The 18,126-nt window shown below is 43.4% G+C and overlaps 1 protein-coding gene across 9 annotated transcripts in view; it reads left to right on the top strand.

Annotated features, from left to right (window-relative positions):
* The window catches only part of COPRS (coordinator of PRMT5 and differentiation stimulator), a 138,437-nt gene that overhangs the window by 3,996 nt on the left and 116,315 nt on the right, over positions 1-18,126 (top strand). For 5 of the 9 annotated variants that reach the window (XM_051797955.1, XM_051797953.1, XM_051797954.1 and 2 more), the window contains exon 4: positions 47-1,086. In XM_051797955.1, the coding sequence (XP_051653915.1) occupies positions 47-219 (173 nt within the window). In that variant the 3' untranslated portion in view covers positions 220-1,086. Of the gene's footprint in view, positions 1-46; positions 1,088-18,126 lie in introns of those variants that run through there. The other 4 variants (XR_007906342.1, XR_007906343.1, XM_051797952.1 and 1 more) reach the window with 2 other exon arrangements.

Consider the following 18,126-nt stretch of genomic DNA (forward strand, 5'->3'; position numbering starts at 1 on the left):
CCTGAGTATCTCCCATGGTTTATACCTTCTCTTTTATCTTCTGTAGATGCTGATGATCTGTCCTGTGGAAGCTTTCAGGAAAATAATGTTTTGGCCTCACCCGTGTGGAAGGAGGACTGGTTTTACTACCCAGGCTGTCACCACACAGCTTGCTTTGTTTGTCCACCACGAGTCAGTGCAAAGGTTGAGAGTGGCCAGTTTGATGATGCAGATGAGTGAGGCTGACCCTGGGCAGAAGTAAGTTTGGCCTCTGAGTTGGAATGTGTTCTTCACTGACTGAGCTGTGTCAAGTCCTTTAGTTTGCTTGCAGAGTTCTGCCCAAGGCCAGAAATGCGACACCACCTCCCAAGTTTTGCTCGGGTGCTGCTGAGCTGTTCTAAACTGCCCACACTGGGCTCTGGAGACACGAGTGCAGGTGCTGGCTGTGACAGTGCATTTCTGGAGGTTTTGTTTGTGTTCTGTAGATCTGTGTTGTTACTAATTAATTGCTTGAGAAGAAGTGTTCAGTTTCTAAACTCAGATTGTTTATTTGCAGGGCTTTGTGAGTTTTGACATGCTGGTCCCTGTGTGTGTAACTCTTAGTTTCCTCTCCTTTTCACCTGATGTTGTCAGATGGGTTTGGAGAGCTTTAGAAACTCTCCCTCCTTCAAGCTCCTCTGTTGTATTTCCATGTGGTTCTAATTGCCATTTGTGATTCTGATACTGCTTTTCAACAAAATGAGCTGAGGCAAGTACAGAATGAGTTGTTTTGTGTTTATTTTTATGTATTCCAGTATAAAGGAATTACAAATACCTGATACACGTTTTGCAAGCACACATGATGATACACAGCAGGGCCTGCTCCATCCAGTAGGAATGCTGGGTGCCTAAGGCTGCCTCCCAACAAAGCTTTCTCCACATCAGACCTTCTTGTTCTATGGGCATATAACCCTGCAGTCCCAGTGTTGTCTTTATTACACTCTCATGCAGCATCAGATGTGTAATGACAAAGACATTTATATACCTATTGTAGTACATAATCTGTGTGTCCTGCACAGTAGTGGATTAAGGTTCCTGATAGTGTTTGTTGTGGCAAATGAGATGAGAACACAAAATACCTCCCTCAGAGAATAGCTGGAACTAGAACCATCTCCTCCTTGCTTTGCTGTGGAATGAAAGGAAATGCTCTCAGATGAAATGTGTAAGTGGATTGAATGGCTGGTCACCAGCATAACAATAACCTTCACCTAATGCTCATGTGTCATTAATCACTTCTCTCTCAACAACTTTTTGTGGCTTTTTTTTTTCCCATGTTTTGACACTGAACTGGAGCACAGTACAATGTTGGGGTTTTGTTTTCTCATGAAACCAAAATAATTCACACACTGGTTTGGGAGGAGGAAGTGGATGACACAGTGATATTTCCTTAATTTTTTCCTAGAGAACACAGGACAGGAGCTTTCCTTTGGGTACCTTTCGATTCCTGGTTATGTGTTAGCACTTAGCAGTCCAAGTATAGAATAGAAACCTGGTGTTGAGGTTGCAAGAAAGAGGGTCTGTTCCTTAATTCCTATATGGAAGGGTGACCTAGGGATTAATATTTCCCTCAAAACTCAGTTATGCCAATAACTGACTCATCAGCCAGAGTAAAAGGGTTGATTTGCATTTAGAAATGCAATATTCATAAAGTGAGTGCAGACACACTAGTAAACTGTAAAAATTCCTGTGAAAAATCCCGGCTCGTTTTGTGAGCTCGTTTATCCCTTGCCCGGACGCGGCTGTTGTCAACGCCCAAGGCTTCCCTGCAGAGGGCAGCAGAAAATTGTCTGCCCTGCTCGGCGTGTGTTCGTCAGGCGGTGCGAGCTCCCCGGGCTGGATTTCTAACGCTGGGAGCAATTCAGATCTGTGTTCTGCAGAGCCCTGTTGTTCCCCGGCGAGGCTGATTCATGGCCCCGATTAGTTTCTCATTTTTTTTTTTTTTAAATTCACTCCCAAGTTGGACTGAAAAATCTCTCCCATGGCTGAGAGAAGAACATCACTTGACTTCAGGCTTAATATATTGTTTTTTACTGTGCTTGGGGGAGATATCCCACCGTATTCAATAAAGAGGAAACTAATAGAATTCTGTGGAAGCAAACCCATCTTTTGTAGAATTGTTTTAAAAGAATAATCAAAAAGTCTTTATAACACTGATTAGAGTGATTTTTTTTTTTTTCCTTACAGTTCCAAAATTCCATCAGTACTGAATCTTAAAGCCATTTTCCACGCAGTCTATAAATCAAGGTGTTTTATCACCCTGTACCTTTAATTGCAATCAGTCTGGTCTGTCTCCAAGGTCTTATTCTTTGAGGAGAAATTGTGTTGAATGGCTGCTTTGCTAAGCTGTTTGCATTTTAAATGACTGTCAACTTTAAAGATTTGTTTTCAGTTTCCATTTAAGGTTAAAACTACCACCACCCCCACCAGGTTTGGGAAAAATAGCACGAGGGTTTTGCAGCAGAGATGCATCCTGCTCTCTCCAGGGATATGTTGGCAAACATAACTTTGTTCATCTTAGCCCTGCTTGTTAGGGCAGGGGCTTAATGTAAAGCTTAATCTGAATACTCTCAAACTTCAGGGGGATTAGAAAACCAGATGCAGCCTCCTCAGAAAGCATCTGCCTGGGAGGATTTGAAACTGAGCTTGTGGATTCCAATGTTTCTGCTCTACAGAGTGTTTCAAATTCCATTGTGAATCTTGCACTGAGCCTGTTTTGTGTTGACACAAGTGTGTCATTCTAGGCAGGAATACATTGCATTTAAAACCAACAGAAGGCAGCATGTGAGCCAGCAATTCACACCGAGAGTCAGCCCTTCAGCCTGCTCAAATTATTGGAGGGAAGAGAGTCCCATCACAGGACCAAGATCATAAATCTTGTATGCATACAAGAAACACACTGGCAGCACATAAATCAGCTGAAAACTTTTCAGAAGTGTCAAAGATTTCTCAGTGAAATGCACATACATCCCTAAGACAACTTCCCCCTTCTACACCCACATTATAAATGTCATTCAAAGGACAGAGACCCTGCTGCAGGTTAATATGTTTGCTGGGTTTATGCTGTGGGAAAGGCTTAGAAGTGGAGCATAATATGGTGGCTTAGTAGAGCAGGGTACAACTTTGATGCTGTCCTTGCTTTTCTTCTCATTTCCCCACTTTGTAGGTAAAGCTAAAGATTCCAGCCAGTAAAGTGCTTCAAATTCACTGAGCAAGAAATTTTGTCTAAATAGTCAGGTTTTGAAAAACCAAACGGTTTTGCATTTTCTTTGAACAGACCAGCAAAGAAATGAAAACTTGTTTTGGGTGCATCTGTTGTTTCCTTTGAGACCTACAGGCAATGATTTGCAAGAGGAAATAATTGAAGGAAATGTGTTCATATTTCCTGTTGATAAGGTACAGCACTTAATTCATACATCAGATTGAGTTAGGGTTTCTTGGTCTTACATAACCACAAAATCCAGCCTGTTTTAGTGTCTTTTAAAGACACTACTGCTTCACTTGTTGTTTGTCCCATCTTACAACTGGTGTACTTTCACTCTTAAACTAAGAAAATGCCTCCACTGCTGAGGGGGGACTATGTGAGTAATTCCACAGACTAAAGGAAAAATGCTGATGGCAGCAGCTCATCCTGACCATCTGTTGCTTGCAAGGACACCAGTGTAAATCCCTTTGTAACAAAGGTCATTTTGTGGAGCTGGGTAAGTGTAGGCACAGGGAAGGGACGTGGGATACCCTCTGTGGGTCTGTATTGCAAACAGAGACATCGGAAGCTCGAGTATTAGAGGATAAATTTGTGGTGGAGTTGTTAGTCCTGGGAGTACCAGCTGCTCATAGCATGGTTTCCCAGCTTGGCAGGAGAAACTGGAACCTACTAAAAAAAGCTGCAAAGGACACAAACCCAGTAATTGGGTTTAGTGATGGCAACAGCTTCCTTTAAGCACTGGGAACACAAATCCTCAGCTGGTACAAACTTTGGCAGCTCCTTACCCAGGCAGAACCTCTGTCCCTGTACATCCCCTGAGCAATGCCTGTGTCATCTCTGAGCTAAAGGTCCATGTTTAGGGTTTCACTGTTGCTGTGGGTTTTAGTCCTTAATATAATGGGCTTTCCTTCCATTCCTTGTAGCTCTATTGACCTTCACAGAGCAAAACCCATGAACGTGGCTCAGTGTCTACATTTCTATCGTGGCAGGTTGTATTGGGTGGGATTTTTCCCACTTTGATGGTAGTTTCAGGGCATGTAGCAGAAATGATCCCAGGAAAGGTAACTTCCTATGATTCAGCAAGTCTCGAATGTCTGGCCTCAGTTATTTTAATCAAACCTTTTCTGATCTGCCTGCAACTTCTGTATTTAGACCTGGAAACTCCTTTCGTTGTATGCTGCAGGATTTGAAGACTTGAGTTGTATATGTAAGTTGTATCTATTTGTTTGTGAGCCTGAGGTCTCAATTTATTGTTTTATTTCCCTCAAAGGGAAATACTGCTCAGTCCTTTTTGAGCTGTTGGTCCTTAGTATGACTTATGTTGAGCAACATGTTTTCTGTGAGATCTGGAGTACCAGAGGTTCTCATTGTGCTGCTTTGTAGTTTTAATCACTGTAGCTATTGTGGGCTTATGTTCCAACAACAAACAAGTTGTTTAGTATTTCTGCCCCTACCTCAGGAACTACTCCAAAGCATTCACATTTTCACTGAGGAGTTCCTTTGGTTACTTAGCAGGTAGTAGAAAATACTAAAATTATTTGACCTCAGATAAAGGACTATCATTTCATCTGTAATCTTCATGCAGACACCGGAGTAAATATGCCACATTGTAATATAGTTCTGTCTGGCTACAGTTGGTTGGGAATTGTGTAACTCCATCTCCCATGTTACATGCTCAGCTGTTTCTGGGGAAGTGAATAGGTGTGACAGTGAGATTAAACAGGACCTGTATCCCACAGCAGAGAGCACAGCCTCCTTCTAGGTAACTGGAGATTCAGAGAGCAAGGAAAACTCTTCTAGCTGAGCAGGCCTTCACAGTGTTGGTGACAGTAGGGTGGTAGAATTGGAATAGCAAGGTCAGAGGAACAACTGATAGTTCCACCAGAAGCATGGGCAACAAATCAGAATAATTTGGTACAGGAATCTGAGTTGCTGCTTTCTCCTTAGTACAGGAGAAGAACATGTAAGGGGACTTTGAAAGTTCTGTTTCAACTGTGGTTAACTCCTTATACCAGAAGCTGAACTGGGACAGGTAATCTGAAATGGAAGCACAAAGTGGAGCCTGCAAACAGCCACATGCTGATTGAGCTATCATCGTTTTCTTGTCTGCTGTCACCACTGGGGCTGCTGGAATACCAGACCCCCTTGTTCTCAGTTTATCAGTACTTTCAGTTCCATGTTCTTCAAACAGGCCATTATCTTCCTGGTCTGAAACACCTTTTACCTTCTGTTTTATTTAGTTCTAGCTTATCTGCATCATTCATACTTGATCTGTTTGATTGGGCCTCCAGCTCTGCAGTTTGTATTTTGACAGAAGTCTGCTCTTTCCAGTGGGATTGGTCAGACACTATAAAGCCAGGCTGAGACTGCCTGTCTGCTAGATAAGAACTACATTTAGTTCTGTTATCTGCACTTGTGTTGGTGGGTGGATTAGGTTTAATTTGGTCCTTTGGAGAGAAGTGGGCAAACTATCCCTCAAACAGATCTGGGATTTGGTTTAAGGACAGGCTTTCTTATGTGGTCTGTGAAGTGCCTCGTAGCCCTGTAGGAATACTTTGTGTCTGGTTCCTGCCTGCAATTTGGAATGCTGACTTTAATGATCGTGCTTCTAATTATGAACAGAGGTAAAAATTCTCAGATGAAAGAACAGGGAAGTTCATCATCTGTCCCATTAAGGGCAGCAGGGTTTCTGTTGTGCAGAGCAGTGACTGCCCAAAACTGGCACCTCATACCTGCAGTGATACCCTGGCTGCCAGGGCACCTTCACCCCTCCTCAGTGTGCAGCTCTGACCAAAGGGTGTATTGAGTTCTTGACTGAGCCCCATCTTTGTCCCAGGTCCCATGGCTGTGATGTCCTGTAGCCCCTGACAGGGGGGAGCTGGGGACGTTTGTGCAGCAGTGGCTGCTCCGTGTGAGGGGGCCGGGGAAGTTGGTAACACCCGGCCTTTGTGATCCTGACCTGCCTCCAAACAAAAGGGTGAAGTTCAGTGTCCTGCTAATGGACTTAACTGCTCAGTAATTGAGACTCCAGGGACTTGGGGAAACAACCTCTTTTGCTGCATGTCCTTTCAAGTTTGGCTTAGTTATTCCTGTTCAGTTTACCTTGGTATTGGATATTGCTAAGGCTTAAATGCTGCCTTCCACTACAACTCAGTCAAGCCTTGGCAATAGGATTTCTCTGATTTCAGAAGTTATCACTCTGGTTTGTGTTTCATTTTCTTCTTGAATTTTCTATTTTGGAAACATTCTTTTTTTTGTGATTTTTGTACCTAGTGTCTGCTTCTGTCTGGGGTTAAATTTACCTTTAGTTTCTACCTGCAGTACTAAGACCCAGCAATTGGTGCCAGCTAAAGGAAAGAAATATATTCTGTATTATGGCAGAATCCACCTTGTGTAACAGCTCAAGGACTGTATCAACAGAAGTGTGGGAGGAGGCTGAAATGAGGTAAATGTGGGAGAACACAGAGGGTGCAGTAACTGCTGAGTTGTACAGTGGGAGTGGGCTTCACTTGATTACTTCCTCTTTAATTGAAACCTCACCTAATTGAGCTGAGAGCTTTCCCTTCTCTAGTTCAGGGTGCCAGGTACCCTTTTTTCCTCTATTTGCTGTTTTACCTCAGAGATGACACTGGTGTGAGAGGGGTATTTATTTATAGCACTTCTTCCCATGGTTAATCCACACAGGTTCTGTTTGAGTGTTCATTTTACTGATGCAGGCAACAGCTGTTTTCTCCATGTCTTATCAAATATCCTCCATGCTCTAATAATAACAAAGAAGTTTCTTTATTCTTGGCTATTCCAAATTTTCACCCAAGGGATCTCATTGCATCTCTTCTTGGAGACTGCAATCTAGGAATAGGTACTTGTGGCTGGCTGGATAGACTCTGCTTTAAACCAGTAAGTGTGATAGAGGATTTAACATCCATTCTATCTGGGTTCTGTTGTTACCTCCAGGATGACATTTTTAATGTCATAATATTTTAAACAGCTCAGTAGTTTTAACTGTTGTCTTGTTGCTTTGGTGAAGTGATGAGTACACCAATGTGCTTTGCCATCAGATGTTATGGGGTGATTTAATTAGACTAATTTCTGTTTTCATTAACACTTCTATTAACTGTTTTTTAATGCTACTGTTTACAGATTCTTATTTTGTGGGGTTTTTTTCTGCATATTTTCCCTCATCCTTTTTGTTGCCAGTTTACCATCACAAAATGGATGCTATAGTGATTGTCTGAGTTTACAGAAGGCCTCTGTCTCTGAATGATATTGCCTGACAAAATGTGGTATCTGCAGCAGTGGCAGTGGTGTCCTCTCACCTCCATGGTCCCACCCAAAGCAGGGCAGTGTGAACCAGTACTCTCCTGGAAAACTAGGGCAAAATCCTGTGAATCATGGCAGTGTTGGCACACCTTGAGACACCAAGAACTGTGTTAGTGTGACATCTCAATTCCTCCTGACTTTGTTTTCACTACTGATGTTCAAATCATGACACACTTCAAATCTGACAGAGATGTGTTTTCAGTGGTGAGTCTGTCATGTTTAAGAGTTGTCATAATTATCCTGAGAAAAATCTGGATTTGGGAAACAGTTGCTTGCTTTCCAGCTTTTTGCAGTCTGCAGAGTACAAGAGAGGAATGCAGTTTATTCTTAGGCCTGGAGACTTACTCTACTGCTGAAGTGCTTCATCAAATTCACTAGTAATAAGTAGCATGTTTTTCTTGCTTAGCAGTCCTATCTTCAGTGAATTTCAGAAAGCCTTTTGCTGGTGGATTGCATTCTGAGATAACATTCCAGCTCAGTGCCAGCTTTATTCATTAGCTTTCCATCCATGCAGCTGCATGCTTTTAAAATAGCTTGGATATTGAACAGGATTTGGGAGACAAAGTACTTCAGCTACTCTTAACAACTTTTGAGTTAGTCACTGCAGAACATTGCCTGTTCTGTCTTCCAAAAAAATGAACATTTGCAAACACTTCATTTGGTTTATAAAAAATGAAGTTGCCAAGGACAGTAACAGCAGAAGTGGAAACCACTTAACAATTTTTTTTTTTGTCAAGGTTGATACGAAAATTACATTTGGAAGAGAACTCTGTTGTAAAGCACCTCAGAGGCCACTGCTAGTGAACATGAACAGCTCCATGTATTGAAAAGCAGGGGGCTGCTGGAAAAAAATGGCTTGAATGCCAGCCTATGATTTGACAAATTAAATATCTATTAAAATTTGTATTGAAAAATTACAACGTTGCTATGGTTACCAAAGCTTCCTCAGTGCCAGGACTGCAGTGCATTTCACTTCAAAGAAAAATCCTGTTTTTCCCCATTTTTACAGTGTAATCAAATAGAACTTTCAGAAATGCTTTTAATTTGCATGTATGAGTTGATGGAACTTGTTGCTACAAAGAATGCAAAAGCCAGAAATAGAGCTGTTCCCCAAACATGTGCTGCTCTTTCACAGTGTCTTTGAATTAAATCTCATTAAATCACGTTCTGTGGTTCTGATCTGCAGGGCAGCAGTGACTGTCCCTGGGATGGGAGGACAGTGGGACACCACACACTGAGCGTGGGGGAAGCTCTGACAGACCCCACTGGGGCTCTCCTGGGCGTGTTAAAAGAAACATTTATGTTTGTAGGAGGGGCTCATGACCAGTTCTTGAAACTAGTCTTGCACTTGGGGACATTCCTGCTGTGAAGTACCCCGAGCAGACCAATGCAAAGGTGAAGGAGAAATGGTTTTTATGGTCAGGATCTACCAGTGCTGTTGCATTGGGGCTCATTTCCTCCAAAGCTGCAGGTGCTGCCAGTGGGTCAGCATGGCCAGTTTGTGGGGCTGCTGGAAAGTACAACCTGCTGTTTGTGATGTGAGGGGATGGACACGAACCCCGTGGGGAGATCCTGTCAGACAATTCCTGGTCCTTCCCTCACAGAACTCAGGCCAGGATAGTATCAACAAGGTTGTACAAACAGTGCAGAGGGAAGGAGAGGAAATAAGGCCAAAAGCTTTTGCTCTGTGGTGCAGGCATGTGCCCCACCACCACCAGCACATCTGCCCAGCAGGGGCCAGAGCTCAGGTGCTGCTGGCAGGGACTGTTCCTGTGTGTGGAGCACAGCAGAGCCGCTGTTGGGACGTTTCCCATCGTGCCCTCTGTGGTTATTATGCAAAGTTGACTCTCTTGTTGTGGCCATACATTTTCTGCATATTATCAGACCTTTTTTTATCCCATGTGGAGCTTCTGCTTATGGCTTAAAACTACTTTTAATGTGTACATTTGTGTCTGTGTAAATAACTGATGGAGGGAAACTCTGCTGAATGAAGTCTGTTTGCTTTAGAGCTGCAAAGCTTTGTCCCTCAGGAAAACAATCTGTCAGGATACACAAAGGCCTTCAGTTGCTGGTTGTGAGTGTGCACATCTGGCCAGGCCACAGCATTCCTGGAGACACAATTCCCCATTCCCTTCCTTGCTGTGCTCTCTGATGTGGGCTGGGCTGATCCAGCTGGAGCTGCAGGGATGCCTTTCATCCTGCTGCATCCACAGGGGAGGAGTGTGGGTATGCAGTGTAGCATCACTGACTTGTACAGGCTCCAGGAGTGCCTGAAATGAAGGTGAAAACCAAGGGATGAAGTGCTACCAACTAGATGTATAAAATCTCCCAGCCCTTGTATGATACTACTTGTTTATTTCAGATGAAATATCTACTGTACCAATCTTCCTGAGGTTTGTGAGTTGACTGGAAGATATTTCTTTTAAACCTTTGCTGTCCTTGGGTCCATCTGCTCTGTAAGAGTCTGTATTCATTTTGTCTGCTCCTGAGTTGGGGTAAGAAAAACCCATATAATTTTCAACACAGAGAGAAAAGGGATTAAATTTTGAAACACAGTAGCCACATCCTCTTTTTCATATTAAATAAACAGGGAACTGCTTATTTAAATCCTCACAGCTCTGCAACATGCAGTCTGTGCACCTTTACAAGTCCACACTTGGGTGCATCCAGGGCGTATTTCTGAACTACGAGCTGAGCTTGTTCTCCAGTACCAGTGTGTTCGAAAGTTCAATTTTCTGGCACTTCTGAATCTGCTCCCTGAACACATTCTGAGGACTGGAAGCATCCTGTGGTTTGTACAAATAAACCCACCAAATTGCCTGGGGTGCGTGTGAGCCCCTGGCTGTGCAGCCCGGCTGTTTCCCTGCCAGCAGCCTGACAATTTCAATCAAGTTTTTAATGGACTCCTGGGGCTCCCCCAGTTTCTCTTCAAGCAGAGTCTGGCACCAGTCTCCCCAGGTCCATAGCAATGAAAAGCTTTATTTTTGCTTTTGATTGTACAGAAATTCAGTGACAGTAGGAAAGAAATAAACTGGTCGGGTGAGTGCCAGAATAGCAGGAATGAGCTGTCCTTAGAACAGATTCATAACCTGCATTTTTGTTTTGTCCAATTAGGAAGTGCAAAGTATAGAGCAACCATAGATCAGACTTCTCTGTGATCTTGTCCAGATTTTGACAGATTGACAGTTTTAATTAAGAGTGTTTTGTTTAATTCCTTTTGCCTTTACACCTGAGAGTGTTCACAGGCCTGTGCAGGTTTAGACTGCAATTCTGCAGGGTTGTTTTTTTTTTTTTTAAATATAATTGTTGGTCATTAAAAAAAATTGAAGTAAATGTTATGAAGGCTTTTAATTTTCATTCCTGTTTCAGGAAGTTCCCAGATCCCCTCTTACATAAGTTACTTTAAACAGTTTCTTACATTTCAAAACCTCTTATTGTGAAGGAAGAGTGCACCATAAACCCATAACAGTTGCTGCTTTGCAGTTATTATGGGCTGGTGATCTCTTCAGTTCTAAGTAAAGGAAGTCCTAGTGGTTGTTTTCTGGGTTAGGTTTGTAACAGCAGCTCTTGTAACAATTGGTAAAGGTTGAAGTCCTGGGATCTGGGTGGAGGAGATGCTGGGGGTTTTATGGAGAAAGGTATCAATTATCTTTGTATCCTTCAGGGAGTTACAATTATTATTCTTCCATACAGTAGGTGGAGACAAAGACCTCGTGAATTTTATCGTGTCTCCTCAGTGTGACTTTATCAGCTCCTGATTTTTGGTGTTATTAAATCCCTTCATAAAAATAACTATCAATTTTGTCCTAAAGGTTGTTAATTTATGTTCACATGAAGTGCTATAATTATTTTGCTGGCTGCTATCGATAAATGGGTTCTTTTAAATATTAGGGCTGATTTGGAGGTTGATCTGTGAAACCTTTCTGTGCAAGTTCAGATCTGTCTTAGGCCCAAAAATTCAGAGGTCAAAGCACACCGAGGACTGACTTCAAGTACCTTGACATTCCCAGTGGTGTAGGAGTTGGGTCTCTGTGCAGACTGGAAGGTTGAGGTGTGGTCTGCCTCTGTTTATAAAGTGAGTTAATATGTGTCTGTATGTTTGTATAAATCCAGTGTGTTTACAGGTGGGTGTTTATGTGCTTGCAGCATGTTTGGCCTCACACAGAATATGGTGTTGGCATCCTGCCCCTGCCTGAACCCAGCTGAAAACTTCCAGTGTAGTTTGGAGTAGTGAGGACAAATGGAGTGTAATCTATAAAGTGGGAGAGATGGTTTGTTAGCTTTTCAGAAGGAAAGTGGAGGCTGCACATTTCTCAGATCCACTGGCAGGAATAATCTGTAGATACATTTTTATTTTCATCCTCTCATTAATGTCATCTCCACTGGGCCGTTGATGCTCTTTGGTGGGGGGAGTCTCTGCCATGTGCATCCCACTGTGTGTATGGAAGGTGACTGAGAGAGTCATTCCAGAGATGGATTTCCAGGTGTGTGACAGGGCAGGCTGTGTTTTCCCCATTGCATTGGATGGAAAGCACGTTGCCTCAGGAGAGAAGGCTTTGTCACATCTGTTCCTCATGCTCAGCTGAGATTGCAATTGGATTTCAGCAGATTATGGTGGAACTCCCTCCTTCACTCATCTCAGACTGCTCTGATGAAAGTTTCTGTGCTTCTTAAAAACCAGAGAGTTTACCCAGTGAGGTGTGTTTGTGACAGCACAGATTCCAGAATGCAAAGTGGAATTTTGCCCAGTGAGGAGGAGGTGGAGAGGAGCCCACGTGTCAGGGTGAGGTCAGATACCTGAGCTCAGGAGCCATTTTAGCAAACCTTTAGGAAGGGATTTCTTGCTGCCTCAGAAGGTTTGGGAAGGGTTGCTATCAAGGGCATCTGTTCCTGTCTGTGGAGAGTTGACTGATGAGGGGATGTGTGAGGGGAGAACACGTGCCTTCTGAAAGGGGATGCTTGGGATTAGGTTTAAAGCAGGAAAATGAGTTGTTCTTTGTCCAGTTCCTCCTGATGCCATGTAGCTTTGTGTGTACAGGACATCCCTTTTCATTTCAGTGGGATCCTGACAGGATCTCACCTTGTACACAGGAGCTGTGTATATCCTGTACTGGGTATGTCCTGATTTTTTACTTGCTGGCAGTGTATGCTATAGAAAGTCAAAATGGCTGTTATTAATAAATACAGTTCAAATGAAGAGGCAATGAGCAGAGTAGTTTTTCAAAATTAAGACAAACCAGGCCTTGGGGGTAACTGATAAAGATGTGCAGGGTCAGTGCCTCCTGCAGCATCATGTCTGTGCTGGGGAGGTGGGTGTTTTGCAGGGCATCTATTTGAGTAAATCAAAATATCCTCCTGTAAACCTCAGTGGGAAGCTGAGAATGACATAGCAGTGGGTGGATGGATCTTGCCTCTAGTGATGCACAGAGCCTGTCTTTCCAGTGTCACTCAAGCAGAGGCAGAAGGTCTGAACATCTTAACATCACTTCAACTCTCAAGGACAGAGGCAGCATCCAGCTCTTCAAGTGCAATGTGGTGTTTTCCCATTTTGACCTACTGAGCTAATCACAAGGATTGAACAGAAATCCTGACCTGGAGAACACATGAGGATAGTGAGTGAACATGAGGTCAAACAGCAGAGTTACTGCTTGGTGCAAGAATTCCTTTTATTGCTCTCACTTAGTGTTGTGGTTCATCAGGCTTTCTTCTATGCTCCTTTGCTCTAAGAGTGTAATTTAATTTAAAATGTCAAGATCTGTGTAATAAACTGAGTTAGATCATTAACAGACATAACCCATTATATTCCTGAGCACTATTCCCTGTAAATCCAGCACAGTGCCTCTTCAGCTAGGAATGCTGCCAGGGCTGGGAGCTCTGCAGGAGCCGTGCTTTGGATGTATCCCTGTGAACTTTGATCGATTCAGGAAATAAGATTTTGAGGAGCCCAGAGCCAAATGGGGATGTCAAACTGACAGCTCCTCCTCTGACTGTGTCTGCCTGCACCTCCTCTTTGACCACCAGCTGCTGATCAAAGATGTGAGCTTGGGCACAAGGTCTGTGCTCCTCTGGGCTGTGGCAGCACAGAGGGTGTTATTTGGAGCAGGGATGTCTGTAGATTTTGGACTGAACATGTGTGAGACCACAGCTTTATCCCTTCCTCTGAGTCCTCCATCATTTGCTGAGGCTTCTCTTAACAGAAATCACAAATAAAAATTAAAAAACCAGTAGATACAATGAAATAAGAGTTGTAGAATTTAAATCACATTATTTTCTACGCATTGTTAAATATTTCCTTTGAAATTGTAGAAATGGATCAGTATAAATACTATCCAGCTTACTGGGTTTCTGTATATGAATTTCCCTTATGTTCCTCTATAAATGCATGTACATAATAATATAATAATTTATGCATGGTATTATTCATATTCTATATCAATAGCAAGGATAACTGATGAGGAAGGAGAACCCCAGCAAGTTAGTATATTTTTTTTTATCTGTTCACTTTTTTAAAAATGCCCTTGGAGGTGGAAGGATAATGTATGGTGTGCTGTCAGTTGATTTGATCCTTAAGGGTGGCATGTGGATAATATCTGGTGGGCTTGAAAAATGAAGCTGCCATAGGTGCAGACTTTCAGTGCTAGTGGTTGGGGCAGAGAGGTTGTAACCAGAGGTGGGACACTGGGATGGACAGTAGAATTCCAGAGTGCAGTTCAGTGTTTGTGTTGGCTTTGCTCTTCCTGTTGGCTCACGTTTAAAGGATGCAGGGCTGCTCTGGGAAAGGAAGAATGAAGTGTCAAAAGTGGCTGAAGGGAGACTTCTTTGAGAGTTATTGAATTTGGGAGCCAGTAAGTAAGGGGCAAATGTAGTGTTAAGTCAGAAGGAAGCGAGTTTCATTGTGCATGTTATTTTGTGCACAGAGGGCCAAATCCTGGGAGATACTGAGGATTAAGTGTTGGTGATAAAATGTTCTTTTGTAGATTCGACTTCGAGTTGCCTTGGGTTTTCTTCTCCAGATATGCACAAGATTTGGCTCAGTCTGTGATGACTAGTTCTGCTCAAATTATTTATCAAACTGCTTTGTAATGTCTGACTCGAGCGCACGTAACGTTCCCCTGAAAAATGCGTTCTGGGAGCGAAAGCCCTCGCTCGAGGTCTCTGCTCTTAAATCTTTGCTGAGGGGCAGGGAGAGGCTGGGAGGTTTTTGGCGAAGTTAATAAAATGTGTGGATTAGTGAAGTGCTGATTAGTGAGGTTCTATTGTCGACAGAAACATTCCTGCCTTAGCTGAAGCCCAGATGGAAAGCTGCCCGCCTGGATCGCGGAAAGTGGTTTATGTTGCTGCTTTGCTGCAGTTTGTTGCTGAGGTTGCAGCAAAGTGAATCTTACCAATGTCTTGAAGTGTAATTAACTCTCTTGTTCCATGTAAATATTTGAGAACTGCTCGCTCGGGCTCTACAGGGGCCTGTTTAAAACAGTTTTTGCCCAAGAGCTCAAAGGCCAGTAGGAATGTGTGTGCATTAATAAACCTCTCTTTGTGCTGGACTTGATCCAGAGCTTATAGAGGGCAGATAGGATGAGATCTTCCCATCTCCTGTATTTACAGTAGAGCTCAGAGTGCTTGATCAAGGCTTCATTGTGCTGTCATTGTGCCTGGGCTTTAGTTGAGATATGAAACAGTGCAGGACACAACAGGCAGAGGGACTCAGGTACTGCAAGGGCTGGGGGAGAAAAAAGGAATAGAGTTCATGAGAAAAGTTGTGGACTCTGTTATCCTCATAGGTTACGTAAAAATGATGGCTTTTTTAAGGTGTAGAGCTTCCATTTGTGTTCCCAAACATCAGAAGTCATTTTGGTCAAAACACAACTCTCAAGGAAATAGTTATATTTTCTTGCAGTCATTGCCCTTTTTTCAGGGGGTGGGGTGGTGATGGTGAAAAATGTGCTTTCTGCCACAAGTTTTCTGTTTTTTACAAAGAAAATCCTTCTGTGATCTGAAATACTTCCAGAATTGAATGTGCTTCCTTTAGGAAATGTCCAATTGCTTCCAAAGCATTGCACGTTGTATTCTCTGGGTCTGGGCTCCCCAGAAGGCCTGTTTTGGTCCTGTCTCCCATCTCTGCAGACTCTGGTCCTCCCTGCCTGAGCAAGGAGAGCCGTGGCAGGGTAAGAATGCAGCCATTCAGCAGCAGCTGATCAGAGTGCATGGGCCCAGGCTTCAGCTCCCATCAGATCCACTGGCAGTGTTTCCAAATGAAAATATCTCTTCTGCCAAAGGGGATTTTTTTGTTTGTTGGCATTTTGAATTTTCACCAGAAATGCCTTATTTATCTCTGGTGAGCTCTGCTTCTGAGCAGCTCCCTCAGTTCCTGCAGCAGGGAAGGAGAGCAGGATTGTGCAGTGATTGCACAGCAGGGGAAGCAGCACAGACCAAACAGTGCTGGGAACTGAGGATCAAATTCCCATTATATTTCTGCCTTGCTCTGGTGATTTCTTGGTAATTCAGTTAGCCTGTGGTAATTTTTACCCCACTGTAAAATACGCTATGACACTTATCTCTGGTGGATATTATCCATTTTATTATTTTCTGTAAAGTAGCTTGAGATCCTTGGATTTTAAATCACTGATTATTCCTGTTACTGGGGTTGTCCAATGCTGTCTTCACATCGCTGTCAAAGCTGCAGACAAAGGTAAGCAACATATCAAAGATGTTTGTCTGGAGCTTTGAAACTGCTTGTGAGTCAACTTCTTATTCTCTGTGTCTGCCATGGAAATAAACCCTGGGATACAGTATCTGCAGTATCTGCATGGAAATGGCCATTCAAAGCATATTAAAAAAGAAAAAAAAAAGGCAGAAATAGAAAAAAGTGGCAGAAGGAAGCTTTCTTGAATGAGTGGTGGTTGTTTGGTGCACTGGCAAACATGTCTTTCATCTCATTCCAAGGTGTCCCTGGGTGCCAGGTACACAACGTGCTCTGGAGTTGCATAACAATACACCCCAGGTCATTAATGATTTATTTTTTGAGGCTGTACTCCTTCCCTCCTAACACCTCTGGTGTGAGGTGACTTGCTGCCAGAACTTTGAGGACAGATTTATTGAAGGCTCACAGACTGAGGTCTTAAACACACAGCCTGTGAGTCTTGGATTGTCTGGTCAGCCTTGCAGTGTCTTTAGGAAACTTACCCCTCTGGCTTTGGTTTCAGCTGGCAGGAAAGTTAATTTTTCTTCACTTGTTTGTTTTTCTGGAGAAACTTTTTGTTTGTTTGTTTTTGTTAAGTAAGGTTTCCAAAGTAGCAGTACATACATAAACCTAATACGAAAACAAACAAGTGAAAAAAAGGTGCTGTCCGGGGTTAGAACTTCAGCTGGCATAAAATGTTATTGTGTGTTATCTCATTGTGCTGAAAAATCTGTTCCTTTTCAAGTTATAATCTAAGCATGTACCCTGAATACTTCACAAGAAATAATTGGCTAATCTTTATTTCTGAGAATAATCACAGCTCTTCCTGGGACCTGCATGAACCCCTTGCATACCTATTAAAAAAAAAATCTCTGAGAGAGGAGCTGCTAAGTACAGTTCCTACAAGGACTGTGGAGCCCCTGGATGGATCCTGCTGTAGGATGGAAATCCATCATGGCTTTTAGCATATTAGGACAGAACAGCCTTTCTTCCAACACAGCCCTCAATCCACTGCTCTTGGCCCTCTCCTTGTCTCTACCTGCAAGAAGCACCTGCTGGTGCTTTCGGCTCCATGTGTTCCTCTTGGATGTTGGTGTAAATTGGTTAGGTTTCTGTGTTATTTTCTGTCAGCTTCCTGTGTCTGACATGTGTTTGCAGCTCCATGGAAGAGAGCAATCCCAGGTGTCTGTAGGTGGGGTGACTGGGAGGTGCTGTGGGGTGGCTGGGAGGTGCTATGGGATTGAGGAAGGTGGCTCCTGGCAGAGCTGGGACTGTGGCAGGTGGTCAGGGTCACTTTTAACACAGTCTGTAAAGGCAAATTCCTGCTCCTGTGGTGGCTGCAGGAGCAGCAGGTTGGCCCTGAAGGAACAGCCAGAACCCAGGGCTGGGGAAAGCCTCTGGCACTGGGACACGCTGGTGACACGTGGATCCATTTGCTGCACTTTCTTCTTGACTCTTACTCCAATCTTCCTTTCTTTTCTGTTTTTGTCTCTTTTATGTGACCTGCAAACATTGGAATTGGTGCACTGATACAGTCTCTAGGGAGACTGGGACTGAAACTTGGGGATTAATTCCTTGCCACAAAAGGGGAGAGAACACAGAGTTGTGCAGGGAGGGGGCAGCAGGGCTGTTCAGGCAAAAGTCACCCCTGTCATCCTGTGGTGCCTGATATGGAGCAGCACAGAGTCCAACATTACCCTAACCCTCAACAACTCTACTCTTGGGCCCAGTGGTCCCTTTTTAACTCCAGTTTTTGCCCAGTCTGTCCATTTTCTCCTCCCTTCTGAAAATGGAACAGCACAAAGACATTGGTGAATAAGTGCAGCTGCATAGGTGGCATCTGCTGTCTGGAGAGCTGAGGGGAAAAGCTGTTTGGTGTTGGGTGTTGCTTTTCTATGTGCTAATAAAA

This window comes from Manacus candei, unplaced genomic scaffold (genome assembly GCF_025592945.1).
Source record: "Manacus candei isolate 608988 ecotype Guabito, Panama unplaced genomic scaffold, ASM2559294v1 h1tg000047l, whole genome shotgun sequence".
Taxonomy (NCBI): Eukaryota; Metazoa; Chordata; class Aves; order Passeriformes; family Pipridae; genus Manacus; species Manacus candei.